The sequence below is a fragment of the Exophiala oligosperma genome, assembly GCF_000835515.1.
Source record: "Exophiala oligosperma strain CBS 72588 unplaced genomic scaffold supercont1.4, whole genome shotgun sequence".
NCBI classification, from domain to species: Eukaryota; Fungi; Ascomycota; class Eurotiomycetes; order Chaetothyriales; family Herpotrichiellaceae; genus Exophiala; species Exophiala oligosperma.
Genome location: NW_015622821.1, coordinates 2,445,780 through 2,461,095, shown reverse-complemented (window position 1 = coordinate 2,461,095; position 15,316 = coordinate 2,445,780). Strand labels below are relative to the sequence as shown.

The 15,316-nt window shown below is 51.5% G+C and overlaps 6 protein-coding genes across 6 annotated transcripts; 2 read left to right on the top strand and 4 right to left on the bottom strand.

Moving 5' to 3' along the window:
- Positions 1-1,191: 1,191 nt before the first annotated feature.
- On the top strand, positions 1,192-2,565 carry PV06_04983 (uncharacterized protein; the record flags this gene model as incomplete). The annotated part of the gene is made up of 2 exons (XM_016405946.1): positions 1,192-1,383; positions 1,498-2,565. The coding sequence occupies 2 exons, from the start codon at positions 1,192-1,194 to the stop codon at positions 2,563-2,565; spliced, it is 1,260 nt and encodes a 419-aa protein (XP_016264152.1).
- Positions 2,566-2,657: 92 nt separating this feature from the next.
- PV06_04982 (uncharacterized protein) lies at positions 2,658-4,487 on the bottom strand. The gene is made up of 2 exons (XM_016405945.1): positions 3,774-4,487; positions 2,658-3,697 (listed from the first exon to the last, which is right to left on the bottom strand). The coding sequence occupies exons 1-2, from the start codon at positions 3,792-3,794 to the stop codon at positions 2,723-2,725; spliced, it is 996 nt and encodes a 331-aa protein (XP_016264151.1). The 5' UTR covers positions 3,795-4,487; the 3' UTR covers positions 2,658-2,722.
- A 403-nt stretch (positions 4,488-4,890) lies between these two features.
- On the bottom strand, positions 4,891-7,710 carry PV06_04981 (uncharacterized protein; the record flags this gene model as incomplete). Its single annotated transcript, XM_016405944.1, has 2 exons — positions 4,891-7,083; positions 7,132-7,710. 2 exons carry the CDS (start codon positions 7,708-7,710, stop codon positions 4,891-4,893), a joined length of 2,772 nt encoding a protein of 923 aa, XP_016264150.1.
- Positions 7,711-8,768: 1,058 nt separating this feature from the next.
- Positions 8,769-10,631, bottom strand: PV06_04980 (uncharacterized protein; the record flags this gene model as incomplete). The annotated part of the gene is made up of 3 exons (XM_016405943.1): positions 8,769-8,917; positions 8,972-10,512; positions 10,567-10,631. The coding sequence occupies 3 exons, from the start codon at positions 10,629-10,631 to the stop codon at positions 8,769-8,771; spliced, it is 1,755 nt and encodes a 584-aa protein (XP_016264149.1).
- A 562-nt stretch (positions 10,632-11,193) lies between these two features.
- PV06_04979 (uncharacterized protein) lies at positions 11,194-13,311 on the top strand. Its single transcript, XM_016405942.1, has 2 exons — positions 11,194-11,705; positions 11,765-13,311. The coding sequence occupies exons 1-2, from the start codon at positions 11,422-11,424 to the stop codon at positions 12,867-12,869; spliced, it is 1,389 nt and encodes a 462-aa protein (XP_016264148.1). The 5' UTR covers positions 11,194-11,421; the 3' UTR covers positions 12,870-13,311.
- On the bottom strand, positions 13,262-15,296 carry PV06_04978 (uncharacterized protein). The gene has a single exon (XM_016405941.1). The coding sequence runs from the start codon at positions 15,017-15,019 to the stop codon at positions 13,535-13,537; it is 1,485 nt and encodes a 494-aa protein (XP_016264147.1). The 5' UTR covers positions 15,020-15,296; the 3' UTR covers positions 13,262-13,534.
- Between the last annotated feature and the right edge of the window lie 20 nt (positions 15,297-15,316).

Genomic DNA, 15,316 nt, shown 5'->3' with positions numbered 1-15,316 from the left:
GAATTTTTTTTGTATCCATCGGAAGTTGAATTATTGCCAAGCAGGCAGCGTAAGGTAGCTTCTCGGTATCACGCAATCATCATTCCAGTGTTTGCTTCCCTTGTCATGGTGAACTTCTCAGGTTTGCCTCATAGTCTCGAGGGGACGAAAGTCGGTGTAGAGAATAAAAGATGTATGGAGGAGAGGAAGAGGGGGAAAGAATACTCAGGTCATTGTTCAGTAACAAGCCAAGTGAGTACCCGTACACGGTCAGATGGTGTCCAGTGCGTTGAGGATGGAGCGATGAATCAGCGACACTTGCATAGTTAACTTATGGTCATAGTAGTGTATGTAGACAGGAAAGAGGGTGACTATAGAATAAGGGGCTAGCTGATGCGAAGGTAAAACTCCACTTTCTACTTTACGTACCTGGATACGGAGGTCTTATTGGCCAATTTTCACCAACCCCCCCATAATCTAGTTGATACTCCATATGGAGTACTAGTAAATGCATCTACATTCCCTCAAGTTAGAGGCTTGGGTCATGACTTGTAGAATGTGCAATGTACTCATACGAAGAGATTACATACCTACCGACGCCTCAGTCAATCTTCCAGGCGTCACCCTGTCACCCGACTAAAACAAGGCAAACACCTGGACAAGTTTAGTGAGCTTACCATCATCACTCTTCCGACCAGTGACCAGTGATCACCGGCTGCTCATGCCCACCTGAAAATCTCTTTGAATCGGCATGCATTGTCGCTCAGAGGAATCTCAAGCTAATGGATTGATTCATCTCGTGGATTGTTGGGCCCGATTCTTCCCAGAAAAAGAACCTTTACTAAGCTTGCATTTTGCCGATCTCGAATTCCAAGTATCATTAGACATGCATGGCTGCATACACAGGGCGGCACTCGCTTCGATTTGAAATACATACTACAAGTGCAATTTGTGGATCGTCTCATGCACGGTACGAGGCCCTACCATCCTACGCCCCTGCGTTTACGGGCTGTGGAAGTAGACCCCTGGTGGATGAGGTTCCATTCCGGAACCAAACGGTCCAGATGTACAGAGACTAAGAATCCCCACTGTTAGTAAGTACGGAGTACTACCTGGTCATATAAATACGATGAGATCAAGCGCAGAGAGAAAGGAAAAGGAGATTCAACACACTGCTTGATAAACCTCGTGCGAACTTATTTCCATCTCATCATGACCGAAGCAACACTCGTACCAGACCTTCCCAATAAAGGAGTCGAAGGACTTTCTTACTTCACTCCAGCTCAAGACCCAGTGGCGGGGAGTACGAAGACACACACCACTCAAGACGATGATGTGTCTGTTGTGCCCAAGTTGTTCGAACCTCTAAAGATTAGGAATGTCGAGTTTCAAAATCGAATCTTTGTAAGTGTATCCTTCCACGGCTGACTGACTCTATCCTTCCTCCTCCTCTTGTCCTATTCTATATATCAATACCCAAAACTAATTCCTTTTCTTGGTTCATTTGAAAATATACAGGTCTCACCCATGTGTCAATACTCTGCTCAAGATGGGCACCTGACACATTGGCACCTCTCACACTTGGGCGGAATTCTGATGCGAGGTCCCGGTCTCACCATGATCGAAGCCACGGCAGTGTTGGCCAACGGTCGCATAACACCTCAAGATTCGGGTCTCTGGCAAGACTCCCAGATGGAACCTCTAAAGATGATTGTCGATTTCGCCCACTCTCAGGGTCAAAAGATTGGAATTCAACTGTCCCACGCCGGGCGGAAAGCCAGCACCGTGGCGCCGTGGTTGGCGGGCGCCTCCCTGGCGACGGAAAACGTCGGTGGTTGGCCTTCCGACGTCTGGGGTCCTTCGGACGTTGCGTTCACCGACACCATGGCCAAACCGATTTGTATGGGCAAGGCCGAGATGGAAGAACTCAAGGAGGGTTGGGCCGCCGCGACCCGTCGCGCGGTCCAGGTAGGGTTCGACGTGATCGAAGTCCACGCGGCACACGGGTATTTACTCTCCTCCTTCCACTCCCCCGCCGTCAACGACAAACGTACCGACGAGTATGGGGGACAACCCTTGGAGAACCGTACCCGCCTCACTCGAGAGATCGTCCAGGTGACCCGCAAAAACATGCCGGAAACGATGCCTCTGTTTGTGAGGGTCACCGCCACCGACTGGCTAGAGGAGAACCCGGACTTTGCCGGATCTTGGACGCCCGACCAGACGGTCGAACTGGCCGCGAGCTTGACGGGATTGGGAGTCGACTTGATCGACGTTTCGTCCGGTGGGAATCACGTCCTTCAGCATATTCATTCGCGGCCCGGGTTCCAGGCCCCCTTCGCCACCATGATCAAGAAACGACTGGGCCACGACATGCTCGTGGCCACCGTCGGTATGATCAACGAGGGTAGATTGGCGAACAAACTACTACAAGAAGATGAACTGGACGCCGTCTTTGTAGGTCGTGCCTTTTTGAAGAACCCGGGTCTCGTTTGGGCCTGGGCCGATGAGCTGGGTACAAAAGTCGCTCAGGCCCATCAGATCGCTTGGGGTTTCTCTGGCCGTAAGATGCCGGGGAGGAATTGATTCGTCAAACCATCACGCTGTTGTTGTGGTTTCAAAGCACAAAATCTGTAGAAACGGCTGTGCGGAAAGCAAAAGTGCGAATGCGGCCGTGGGTCGAGATGTTGGAAATATAAGTCTAGATATATCATGCCATGATCAAGTAGAAGGTTTTGAACCTTCAGGAAATGGCGACATTGCCACAATAATAACTCCCACTGATCCATCTGGACCAAACTTCTGGATCTACCCAAGCATGAGAGAAGGTCATTCGTGAATTTGATCTCGAATTGGACCTGCGGGACCAATCTTCCAGAGCAGCCGTCATGATTCGAGCCTGAACCGTCCACGGCACCGTGAACCGAGGACACGAGCGGGCCAGAAAAGGTGCGTTCCTCTCTATATATTCAGAAGCTCTTACCCTCTCGTTCGCGAGATGTTTGCTGTCGAGAACCAGCTCATCATCCCATTGGAAACAGAGCAATTCCATATTTGTCTCGTGTAAGAGGACGTTGAAAGTCGTATAGGTGTGAATCTGGTGTGGTCTAAGGTGTATCGTTGAGGTTTCGCCATCTCTTTTGGGTAACGCCGTAAACATTTCTGCTTCGGTGTATTGTTGCTCGTTGTTTGTTGAATTTGTATCTTGGTAAGTACTAGTAGTACCCGCTGGCTGTGTCCACTGAGTAACATGGTCTATCCAAAGACTAAAGATCTGTCGTGCCTCTGTCCACCGGTCTACCAACGACCTCAGAAGCCTCTCGACGTAATCCTGATCGAGGGTAGTTTCATCGCCAGCAGCAGCAGAAGCAGACTCGAGCACGTGGAGGATCTCTCTGCGTAATCGCGGTAATTGAAGCAACATCTGATACAACCGGGCTCGAGTGGGGAAATAGTACAATGGTCCATTCGAAGGAACGTTTGTGGCTTCTATGACCCGAGCCCACTCGGGTGTGTCGAGATATGGAAGACTTGGAAGTGTTGTTGCGTCGGTTGCCCGTGGGGTTCTAGCCTTCAACACAGCCAGAGGAAGCTGTACCTGGAACAAAGCTTTTTCGAAATCGGTCTCGAGGTGTCTCGAAGAACCTCGAAGTTGGATCAGGCGAGAAGCACCACCGGCGTGTGTCAACCATCGGCAATCATCCCTGTTGACCATCAACTGTGATAAGAAGGAGAATAAGCAACTCAAACACCTTCTTCAAGAAAACATCAAATAGGACAGGGACACTACTTACCTCGTAGAGACCCAGCAGCATCGTGGCGCAAAGTACTTCTGCGGAAAGGGCTTCCTCGGGAGTCGTGATCGCCTCCTGAAGAGAGCGTAGGGCCTGTACGTAGGGTGTCCGGCAGATTTCCTGGACGCTCTGAGTACTGGGGTCAGAACAGCGACATGCTCTGGTGGCCACGACTAGCAGCTCACTTGCGGCGTCTAATGATCTGCTGTAACCGAGCCGACTGGGGATGTAAGCGAGCCAGGACCTGTACGGGATCGGCCATCGTGGCCAGACAGGGGACGCTAAGCTGGGGTCATTCGAAGTCGGCCAGTTTGAACGTGTATCGATCAAGACGGCACAATGCAAAAGTTCTCGAGCTTTCTGTTCCGTAGGCACTGAGATGGGATTGTGTAGTGGAGCTTCACTCTGCCCGGACAATCTCGACCTCGCTTCTTCTGAATCATACTCATCCTGGTGGTTCGTGGTCCTTCCGTCTCGAGGAGGAGAAGGGGGGTTACTCCCAGGTGGAAGTAGAATCTGGAAGCGTAATGCCGGCTTGGGATAGCCCTCGCATTGTAGACCCGCCCGAGTACATCGCTTACAGAGCGGTTGCTCCTCTCCGCACTGTTGGGTACGGAGTCCTTCAGCCTCAGCCCATGCCGCTTTGCGAGGTATGACAGGGGTGTGTATTCTTGCTGCAGGTGCAGCACAAAATGAGGTCAACGTACCTTGACTTTGCGTTTCCGACAGGTCTTGCACCCTTTGGAGAATGGTGAACCCATTCTGCAGACACCGGGAACCTCGATATGATTGGTTGAGAAGCTGCTCTACATCACCCATCAGAAGGACTCCGTGCAATAATCAATGATCATCGGATGCTGGCGGAATTGACCGTTTGGGTTTTCTATATCGATCTTGGAAAATGGACTTGGTAACAAATAATCCCGAGGATCTTCTAGCCAAGAGATGACCAAGAAATGTCCACAACGTGTTCCTATCACGATCAAACATCGAGCCGGTTTCGTGGTCTTATCATGGAGTGCCAAGTTATAGTCTATAGACCGCTCCAGTCTATTTATTGCTCCGGGCGCCAGATGATGCCAGAGACCAATACTCCACAGAGTACCGAGTAACGTACCTAATCATCACTCATGATACTGGCCTTTTTGGTAAGCTGCTGCATTCCCTTCCCCCCACTGAGTCCCGCCGCTGTGGATTCTTCAGGCTCTCTTCTCGCCTGCATCACCAGCAGTCCTACATTCACGGCCCTCTCGTGGATGAGGCGGACCAAATTCGTAGCCATACCACCTAGGACTCGTGAATCTTCTCGCCCGGTAGACCGCCCACCTGTGTTTCGACCTAGGATGACGATGGTTTCTCCAGAACTAGGTTCAACCATGACAGATGTGAGAGCGTCGAGGTTCGAAATGCCGATTGGAAGGTCAACAAAAGTAACCCTCTCGCTCAGCGAGTCCGGCACGCTCGTGCGAAGTAGTTCAAACTCATATCCCAAATGTTGTCTCGTCTGCTCCTGGCGGTAGTCGCTAATTTGGATCTCGTCGTCTCTGGCAGCGACGTCAGGGAGAACCAGAACCCTCAAATCGACCGTCTCGTTTTTTACAAGTTGCAGTCCGAATTTCACGACGAATAAGTCATCCTCAGATTGACCTCCGTACACGACCAGCAACCTATATCTCCCCAGGCCGGCGGGAGGCCGCCCAAAGTGCACGGTCGGATTGGTCTGGTCTATCGTGCTGATGCCGGTGACCGTACGGCCAAGGTGGCGAGCTGGGCGATCGGTGCTTGCTGACAATGGTTCCATGTTTGCTATATCGGGCCTGCACAGCACAGTCTTGTCGAGAAACACTCCCACAGAGCAAGTTTCTTGAGCTTTGTCAAACATTTCCGTTGCAAAATTGGCAAAGGTGCGGTTTGCCAGCGGATTGCCTGGTTCTGTGTCAAAAATGTTTGGGTATTCGGACATGCTTCCCGTCTCAGACCAGGGAACTAGGACCATATCAGACCTCAGTTCCCTTGCACGAGACATCAAAGTACCCGAAAACGAATGCTCGGGCACGACGGCAATTTGACCTGCAACAGCGAGTGCACGAGATTGCCCAAAGGTGCCAAATGCCTTGATGATGGGATCGCGACCCGCAAATTCTTCAATCTCAGAGACGCGCATCACGCTCGATTCTCGTTCAGTCAATTCCATGAGGCGAAGTCCGTGAATCTGCAGGGGCCGACGGAGGGTAGTGACCGATACTAAAGCTTCAGCATTGTTCATAACAGCTCCTTGTCTGTTGTTCTCTTCAGGTGCGGCTGGTGGATTTTGATTGTATAAATCATCGTGCTTGTGGGCGAACATGGTCACCATGGTGAAGAGGCTTGGAAGACCGTCCAGGCGCAGGTAGACCAAGATTCGTTTCGCCACGTCTGTTTTGCGCAGGATGTCAGCTTCGTTGCCTTCATCTGCATCGTCGTCATGCTGAATCGGGTTGCCGTCCCAATCTATCTTGCCCTTTTTCCAGAGCTCCAATTTTCTTTGATACCATGGAGGGTATAGCCAGACGGTTAGAGGAGTCGTGGCGAAAGTGGTCAGAAGAGCCATTACGACGAAGATAGTAAATGTGCGCTGACTCAGAATCTTCGCCTGATATCCAATATTGAGGACAATCAATTCGACCAAACCCTTGCATGACATTAGACAACCAATGGTGAAGGACTCCCTCCAGACTAATCCGTTCAAGCGCGAAGCGATTGTACCACCAGCAATCTTGCCAAACCATGCGACGGCACAAACTCCCACCACATATGCCCACGTTATCCCATTGTTGAGTAGGCCTAGATTGGTGCTCAGGCCAGAGAGAGCGAAGTAGAGTGGCAGAAAGAGGACACTGACAAGATCTTCTAGCTTCTCGGTCAACTTGACTGCAAATCCTCCCTCGTGAGGGGCCATGAGACCGATCATGAAGGCACCGAAGATGGGATGGATGCCGATGATGCCTGTAAAGAATGCCGAAGCCAAGACGAGTAGGACTGTCACTGCAACGACGGTCTGTGTTGGACCATTGGCGAGACTGCCGGTTCTCCTCAACATGAACATAAAACACGGTCGCACAGCGAATATGAGAAAGAGAGAATAGCCAACGGCGACGAGAAGAATCCACAACGCAGTAAGCCCTGCCCCAGAGTTCACAAGGGCCACACAAAGGGCAAGGAGGATCCAGCCCACAACGTCGTTGCCAACTCCCGCAGAGAGGACGATGACGCCAACAGGGGTGCTCAGCAACTTGAGCGAGGTCAAGATGCGGCAAAGTACCGGGAAGGCCTGGGTATGTCAGAGCAGATCTGTATCAACTTCAGTCAACCAACGTACCGTAATCGCCATGGCTACACCGATGAAAAGCATATAAACGCCGAAACTTATGTGAGCCAGCCCGGGATCGGTCCGGAATTCGTTGTACAATCCCCAAGCGATACCGCAACCTAGACCAAATGGGAGAGCCATTCCGGCAGCTCCAACACTCAGAGCAACACGCCAGTTGCTGGTGAGAAAACGCAGATCGACTTCAAGACCAACCAGGAACAGGAACAGCACGAGGCCCAGATTTGCAGCCAGTGAGAATGCAGGCATAGACGCCGTGGGAAAGATATGGTTGGTAAAACCGGGTATCCGACCCATGATAGAAGGACCCAATATGATTCCAGTCAGGACTTCTGCAATGACTCGTGGCTGGCGAAGATATGCCAACGGGAAGTGGATGATGCGAGTAAATATAATAACGATAGCGGCCTGGATTATGAAGAGGATGATGGGATTTTTGGGATCGTACACCGTCGGATTGACATGTTCAAAAACGCCTCCCTGAGGAGTTGCCCTGTTGGTGCTGCTGCTTGTGGCTGTTGTCGCATTGACTGTTCTGGTGATGAGCTCGGTCACTGTAGCGGTCGCCATGCTGGGCAAAGTCAAGGGTAGAACCCGACATCAGCCAAAGGAGGAAGATTTGAACGGCAAGAAGAGCAAATGTGCCAGGCAATCCACGTTATAGCAACCGAAACTCGGGATTTTCGAGAGACCTTGAAAGCTGGAGTCAGCTGCCCAGGATTGGCAGCTCCGATGATAATTGTTCTTAACAAAGGCTCAAGAGACCAATAGAAGAGAGTGCCAGCCTGCACAAGATAGCCATGTCAATTCTGTCGGTGAGTTCGAATGCGGTCTGGTCAGAGTCAAGACCATTTGGCACTTGGAATCATGTTGTAGGAAGAGCTACAGGTGGCTGATGGACCAGAGTAGGATTGGTGGCAGACGGGCAACTTGGGGCGGTGTCAAAGGGTCTGTGATGGCGACATGGCTAATCCGTCTTCCTAATTCAGAGGGAATTCATGGTTGCCTGAGAATCTCTACCAGGCTTCGCATGGACCGCCCAGACATCTGTCCATCCTGGGTGTCTTGGTGCTCCGTGCTGGGGTCGTCTCGACTGGGGTGATTGGAGCTTCTGGCAGGGTCAAAGCCTAGACCCCTGCAGTTCGGGCAAGCTAGAGATGGGAATGTGGGCATCATCAACAGGGGTCCAGGGATGAGGACCTTCACATGCTGACAGGGCGTCAGTGAGGGTTGCAAACAATCATATTGTACATCACTCCACCACATCAATATTTCGAAATCCTGTAGAGGAGAGTGAGGATGAATGTCTCTACACAAGGAAAAGCGATGGACAAATACTTGGCCCATGTTCATTGTTTTGTTACAAACGCATCAGAAGACATCAAACTTCTCGAAGTCAAAATGACTTTCCTCCAAAGACATTAGACTGAATTTTCGCCATTTGAAAAAGAAAGAGAAAGCTGTCGCTAAAAGCTATCAATTCATTGTCTCGATATCGAGGTCAACAAAAACAAAAGATTGGTTCTTCCATGATACTTTTGTTGCGGTGATTTCATAAGCTTCGCTTCTTCCAAGGTACATATTATTGCTAGAGACCGAGTCCGGATTGCGACTATCGACTGCCTCGTTCATCGCCCGACCCGGATGACACCAGCGGCAATCAGTTTCTGAATCTTGCCACGTACACCGGGGTTCTTCATGTGCTCGTTAAGAGCCATCGGGTCGCCCTTGGCTTGTTGCAAGATTGACTGCATGACGGGATCGGAAAGAATTTGCACTACAGTACATGTTAGTATGCCAAAAAGAAGGAGCAGTGGGCTGGTGAACTTACTGATTTCTGGATCTCGTTGGATTCTCGCGCTCGTCTCCTCCTCTGTCTCACCAGCACGAGCGGAATACATTGCCTCCAGCGCTTTCTGTTGCTGAGCCTCGAGTTCTCGTGTGTTCTTCCCACCCTCGTCATGCTCCATGGCTTCGGTACATACATCGAGACACTTGTTGTACTCTTTCATGCCGAAAAGGGCCTGGGCTTTTCTGAGGTAGGCCTTGATGAATTTGGGGTCTCGTTTGATGGCCTCATCGCAATCTTGAATGGCGGTCGGGAAGGCCAGCAGCTTGATGAGAGCAGCAGCACGGTTGCTGTATCCTCGAGGATCATCAGGTGCCCGTTTTGTCAGTTCTGTGTACGCTTCGACAGCACCTGGCCAATCGGCATTCTTGAACTTCTCAGCACCAAGCAGGCGGGCTTCTTCAGCCTTCTCTGGGTCGACATAAGCGTTCTTCTCCGCTGAGATTTGTGCTTTCTCAGCCGCCTTGAATTTGGCTAGAACATCTGGCGTGCGATGCTCCGTCAGAGATTTTTGATAGTTCTCGATGGCTTTCGGCAGATCACCCATCTTCTCGTAAGCCGAGCCAATGCGACCATATGCTTTTGCAATAAGCTTGAAATCTGCAAGCATTTGCCGGCCTTCCTCGACGGCTTTTTCGCATGCTTCAACACAGCCCTGATAGTCACCCTTCTCGAATTTCGCAGCCCCCAGATTTGTGAGATATGTGATGTCCTTGTGCAGCTCCCAAGCTTTGGAGTAATGAGAAATGGCCTCATCGAACTTTCTCTTCTTGTAGTTCTCGGTACCCAGCTTTTTCTCGCTCTCTGCCTCCTCCTTCGCTTTCTTTGCGGCGATGGCCTCTTCGTCCTCTGGTTCAGGTTCGGGCTCAGGTTCGGGTTCCTTCTTCGCTGGTGGAGGGGGGTTTGATTGAGGGCGTGCGTCCGGCATGGGCACATCTTCTTCGGCTTCGGTGGGATTGCCTGCTCCGGACGCACCTTCCGGTGGCATGCCCATCTGCATGTCGACGCCGAGCAAAACGCCCATGACCTGTAAGAACCTTGGGTCTCCGAGCTCTTGCCCCATCTCTGAGGGATTCTTAGCCAGGCGCTGCAATTTGTTCATGAATTGAGGATCGGCCAGGTAGGGAGCGGTTTTGGGGTTGCTGGCGAGTTTCTGGAGCATTTGAGGGTCGTTGAACATGTTTCCCATCCCGCCCAAGCCGCCCATATCAGCACCATCGGCTCGTGCTTCAGCCTCGATGGCTCTGTTGACAGATTCAAGGCCAGACTTGGCTTGGGAATTCGTAGGCTCAAGCTTCAATGCCTCTTCGAATGCATCCTTTGCACCGATCAGATCACCCAAGCCATGCTGGGCAGCACCCTTACGTCCCCATCCCTTTGCCCAGTCAGACTTGAGCTCAGTAGTCTTGTTTGCGTCTTCCAGGGCATGCTGGTAGTCTTTGAGGGAAGCGTATGCGCCGGAACGGTTGGAATAGAGGACATGGTTGGAGGGATCTAGTTCGATTGCTTGTGAAAACTTCTCACTGTGTGTCGATGGTTAGCTCACCAGTCCCAAAGACTTTGGCGGGTAGACTTACACTGCAAGGTTGAAGTCTTTGGCAGCGAAGGCTTTGTTGCCCTCGGCCTTTAGGGCGTCCGCCATAGTCGAGGTTTACGATGGGATGATAGTCAGGTCGAGTGAAAAGAAGGACCAGGATAGAGACAACTGCAGAATGCTAGAGGTGCAATAGTGGTCTGGGAATACTTTCCGAGTCGTTTGCAGTACAGATGAGCAGAATGAACTGGAGAAATGAGAGAACTCTAGAGCACTTAATATGCATAATATGATCAGGCTGCGGGCAGCACGAAGTGGAAGGCCATTGCTAGAAAATTCTGTGCACGGACCACCAGGCGAGGAACTGGGGTACAGATGATGCTTGTTACGGGTATCAATACTCGTACCATACGCCTATTAGGTGGTACCGAAGAGTGGTTAAGAGAGCATGCGACCAGCATGAAGAGCACCTCACAATGACCAGTTATAACCCCAGGATGTACTCGTAATGTCGACAATTGTTGGAATCAGCCATCCGTTATAATTACGCATCTACTGTACTCTGTACTCCGTATGCTATGATTAATGGTGGCCAAATACTCTGTACGGCTGGTGGTATTGCTGGTTACCAACCCCCCCACCATCATTCATTCAGAATTCCTTTGGTGACAAAATTTCCAGCGCCGTGGATATTCTTTTACATCGTGTGAAGTCTTTCTTATTCAAGCACAATACATACCAACTGCGTTAATCAGAAGAAATTTTCTCTCCCACTTTCAGCATGTTTCGGTGACACTTTCGAATATATATCTTCACCTGGTCGACACTCTGCTCGACCGCCATGTTCTGCCATTTCTACCCGCATCGGTAGTATTCCTAGTCTGCCATTTTCACAACGATGGCCCCCCCCAAATCTAACGCCTCCCCTGCGCCAGGGTCTCTGATGAGAGGCGGGCGGAATCGTGTCGCCGATTCTCTCTACGAGTGGTGCCGCAAGAACTATGACTTTGGCTATGTTTTCACGCAGGAAGAATTGCTGCAAAGCAACATCATCCCGAACAAAGACATCAATGTCCTCCTCATCTCGGTCCAACATCTGGTCATAAACCACCTGTTTAAATTGCATGATAGACAAGGTGGCACCATAGGCTGGGAGTTGATTGCCCAAGAGAAAGCTCAAAAGTATACTGCATTCCTCCGGGGGTTACTACGACTTGTTCCTAACTCTTCTCTCTCTTTAGCTACTCGAACCTAACCCGCGATGAGCAGATGGTACTGATGATCATCGAAGGAGCCGGAACGTCGGGAATATGGACAAAGACGATCAAATGGAAATCCCAGCTCCACGCGAGAGTCCTCGAACGAGTCTACAAACTGCTGGAAACCAAAGGCCTCATCAAGCCCATGAAACATGTCAAGAATCCCGGACGAAAGATGTACATTTTAGCGGGGCTGGAACCTTCAGAAGACGCCACTGGTGGTGCGTGGTTTTCCGACGGCCAGCTTGATGTAGGCTTGCTAGACATCATGTCCAAGGTCATCGAGGCGCATGTCGCTGAACAGAGCTGGGAGACTGTCGAGCCAGACGACGTTGAGGATCAACCACTGTCGCCCAGTCAAAAACGCAAGGCTCCAGCCGACGGTTTCGAGGATGATGGTGAAGAAAGAACCAAGGCCACCAAAACAGCCGACGGACAAAAGAGCAAGGCCTCCAAATCAAACACCGACAAGTACCAGCCTTTCGAGGTTGGCTACAAGAGTTATCCAACAGCGAGGACTGTGACCAAACACATACTCGAGACCAAATACACCACGACGATGCTCCCACAAAACGCAGTTGCTCAGCTTCTCGAAGTCATGGTCTATGATGGCCTCTTGGTGAAAGTGGTCCGCTCTCCGCAGGGCGACGAATTTCCCGATGACATATCCGCAAACACGGTCACCATGTATCGATCGTTTAGGACGCCGGCCGAGTTGAGGGCACAGCACAAACTCCGGAACGAGAAGACCAGCAGCCACGAACGAATCCGAAAAGCCGCATACCGCAAAGAAGAGCTGGAGGAAATAGGGCGTGGCGGTACCAGCGAAGTGCCCTGCATGCAATGCCCTGCGTTCGAGATCTGCGGTGACGGCGGTCCCGTCAACGTGGTGACGTGCAAATACTTTGATGGATGGTACGTTCGACTACGCGAAGCCGATCGAGAGGCCGACACTGCGAAACACCCTCTTCCAACAAAAGATAAGCCGAGGACCAGGGCGAAAGACGTAGGAAAGCAGAAAGAAATCGTCAAAGAAAAAGAGCCGGTCCAAGGCTCAAGAATTGACATCGAATTAGAGGACAGTTGACGCGAGAAGATGCGACGATGATTATTCCGCATCAGCTTTCAAGACGTCCTCCAACAAGATCTTCTTTGCTTGTCGATCAGGAAAATATACAAATCTCAGGTAGTTGTGATGTTTTTTCTGATTGTTTGCTAGCGCATGGCGACGGCGTTTTACAACCACGAACTACAATTGTCATTCCAAAAAGATGATTCTCCCCGAACATGATGAGATGAGGTTGATGGTATTAGCCTCTTCATTTTTATGTACCTAAGGGTACCTGGTCCGGGGGAGAAAGGGATGGACACTGATGAAAAACGGAACGATACCCCCACAAAGCAACCATGTACTTTAGTCGAGATAGCTCAAGTTCCGCCTTAAATCTAATGGGTGAATTGAGAACTGAGGATTAATTGATCGAACATTTACCTACCTGGGTAGAGACAAGGACTCTCAAAAACAAAACAAAAAAGGAGATGTACGAGCACAGTAATGCCAACCCTGGACCCAGTGGTGTACCTACCCTGATACGGAGTACTCACAGGAAACTTCGACTTCATCAACAGTGAGCAGTTACCGATTGCCATTTTTAACTTCTTACGCCCTGTTGTTGTGACCTTGAGTCTACACAAACCCAGACAAAAACACCTAGGTGAAAGACAGATACGTGACCCGTGAATTCTTCGATCTCATGACAAAAAGGTATTCCCACCGGTCGGCCCATTCCTCTCAAGCTCCCTCCTCCTGCTCGCCTTCGCGACCAGGCCTCCAGCACCGTCGCGCTCCTCCTTGAAGTCGTCCCTTTCGACCCTCTTGGCCCTCAGGTCGTCCTCGACCTCCTCCCTCCACCCCTGCAGGTCGGGCGGGATGTGCTGCATCTGCACGCTGGGCGCGCCGCGGATGTACGCCAGCTGCTCGCGCACGTGGCGGATGATCTTTTCCACGTCCGCGCGGGTGTTCATGTTGTCCTTCTTCCACGCGCTCAGGTTAGGAAACAGCGTGAAGCCTTCCCGACGGAACGCCTCGCGGTGGGGCATGAACTCCGGCAGGTCCGGGTTGAGCGTCTTGTCGGCGCCGATGAGGATCGAGGTCTCGTGCGCCCACGCCCTCGCGACGTTCCGGGGCGTGTACCCCCCGCCGCCGACAACGAGCATCGGCAGGCCAAAACTCTTGACAAAGCTCACGCAGTTTCCGTGCCCGCGGATGTTCAGGTTAAAACATCCCAGCCTGTCGTGGCCGAGGCTGTCGGCGCCGCACTGGAGCACGATCGCCGTCGGGTTGAAGGTCTTGATGGTCGGCTCGACCACGTTCTGGAAGAGGTACGCGTAGCCTTCGTCGTCGATGCCGTCGTTGAGCGGCACGTTGATCGTGTAGTTCTTGCCCGGGTTGTCCGGGTGGATGGGCCCCGTGGATTCGAGGGGACCCGTGCCCGGGAAAAATACTTCTCTATCGTATTTGTGGAAGGAGACGCACATGACCCGGTCGGTGCTCCAGAACGCCTGCTCGACTCCGTCGCCGTGGTGCACGTCGATGTCGATGTACAGCACGCGAGGGTGGTGGCGGAGGAGCTGTAGGATGGCAAGCACGATGTCGTTGACGTAGCAGAATCCACTGGCCTCAGCCTTTTTGGCGTGGTGAAGGCCGCCTGACCAGTTGATGGCGATGTCGGACTGTTTGTTGCATAGTTTGCGTGCAGCGTCGATGGATGCGCCCGTGTATGTGGCGCAGAAGGCAAAGAGGCCATCAAAGATCGGACAATCATCGCCGACCCCGAAGATAGCTGAACTGTAGCCCGTAGGCCCTGCGGCGAGTTCAGGGTACATTTCGTAGATATTCTGTGGCGTCGCGACGGAGAGAAAGTCGACATAGCTGTCTTTATGGAACTCTGCTAGTTCCTCTTTGGTGGCGGCGCGTGGGATGTACGTGTCCATTGCGGTGTGCATGCCGTAGGAAAGGACGAGAGATTTGGTGAGAGTGAGGCGCCATGGTTTCATGGGGTGAGTCTGTCCGAAGTGGTGATTCTCAACGGCTGGGTTGTAGTGCCATGATACTCTGTATCCTTTGGGCCGAGAAATTGAATTCGCTTCGATTTCACGTTGGATTTTGGACGAGAGTGTAAATGTTGAGGAGGAGCCGCCCTCTGTGGGCCCCGAGTATTCTTCGACAATGGCCATTGGGAATGTGTCGCTATCTGAAAGCGGCGAGGGTTGAGCCACTTGATGAAGTTAATGCAGACGATCTTGTTGGTAGCGAAAGACTGGTGAAGGCGTTGATTTTCATATTGCGACAGAGGCCTAGAAGAGCGACTGGCTCGAAGTGAAGAGGCGTGTAGTCCGCCAGTGAAGGTCCTTGGGTCCTTAAGAGTATGTAAGTGGTGACTTAGTATCTATGCGACCAATATACTGGAATATTGAGCTGCTTCAGTAAAGTTGTTGTCACAGTAGAGAAGTAACAAGACAAGGTTGGTGTTG

Excerpts from the sequence above, each read along its gene's own strand:
- PV06_04982 (XM_016405945.1), bottom strand. The coding sequence starts at position 3,794 with ATGCTGCTGGGTCTCTACGAG. Across the intron at positions 3,698-3,773 it reads TGCTGCTGGGTCTCTACGAG|TTGATGGTCAACAGGGATGA; the intron begins GTAAGTAGTGTC and ends TTCTTATCACAG.
- PV06_04979 (XM_016405942.1), top strand. The coding sequence starts at position 11,422 with ATGGCCCCCCCCAAATCTAACGCCTCCCCTGCGCCAGGGTCTCTGATG. Across the intron at positions 11,706-11,764 it reads GCCCAAGAGAAAGCTCAAAA|CTACTCGAACCTAACCCGCG; the intron begins GTATACTGCATT and ends CTCTCTCTTTAG.
- PV06_04978 (XM_016405941.1), bottom strand. The coding sequence starts at position 15,019 with ATGGCCATTGTCGAAGAATACTCGGGGCCCACAGAGGGCGGCTCCTCC.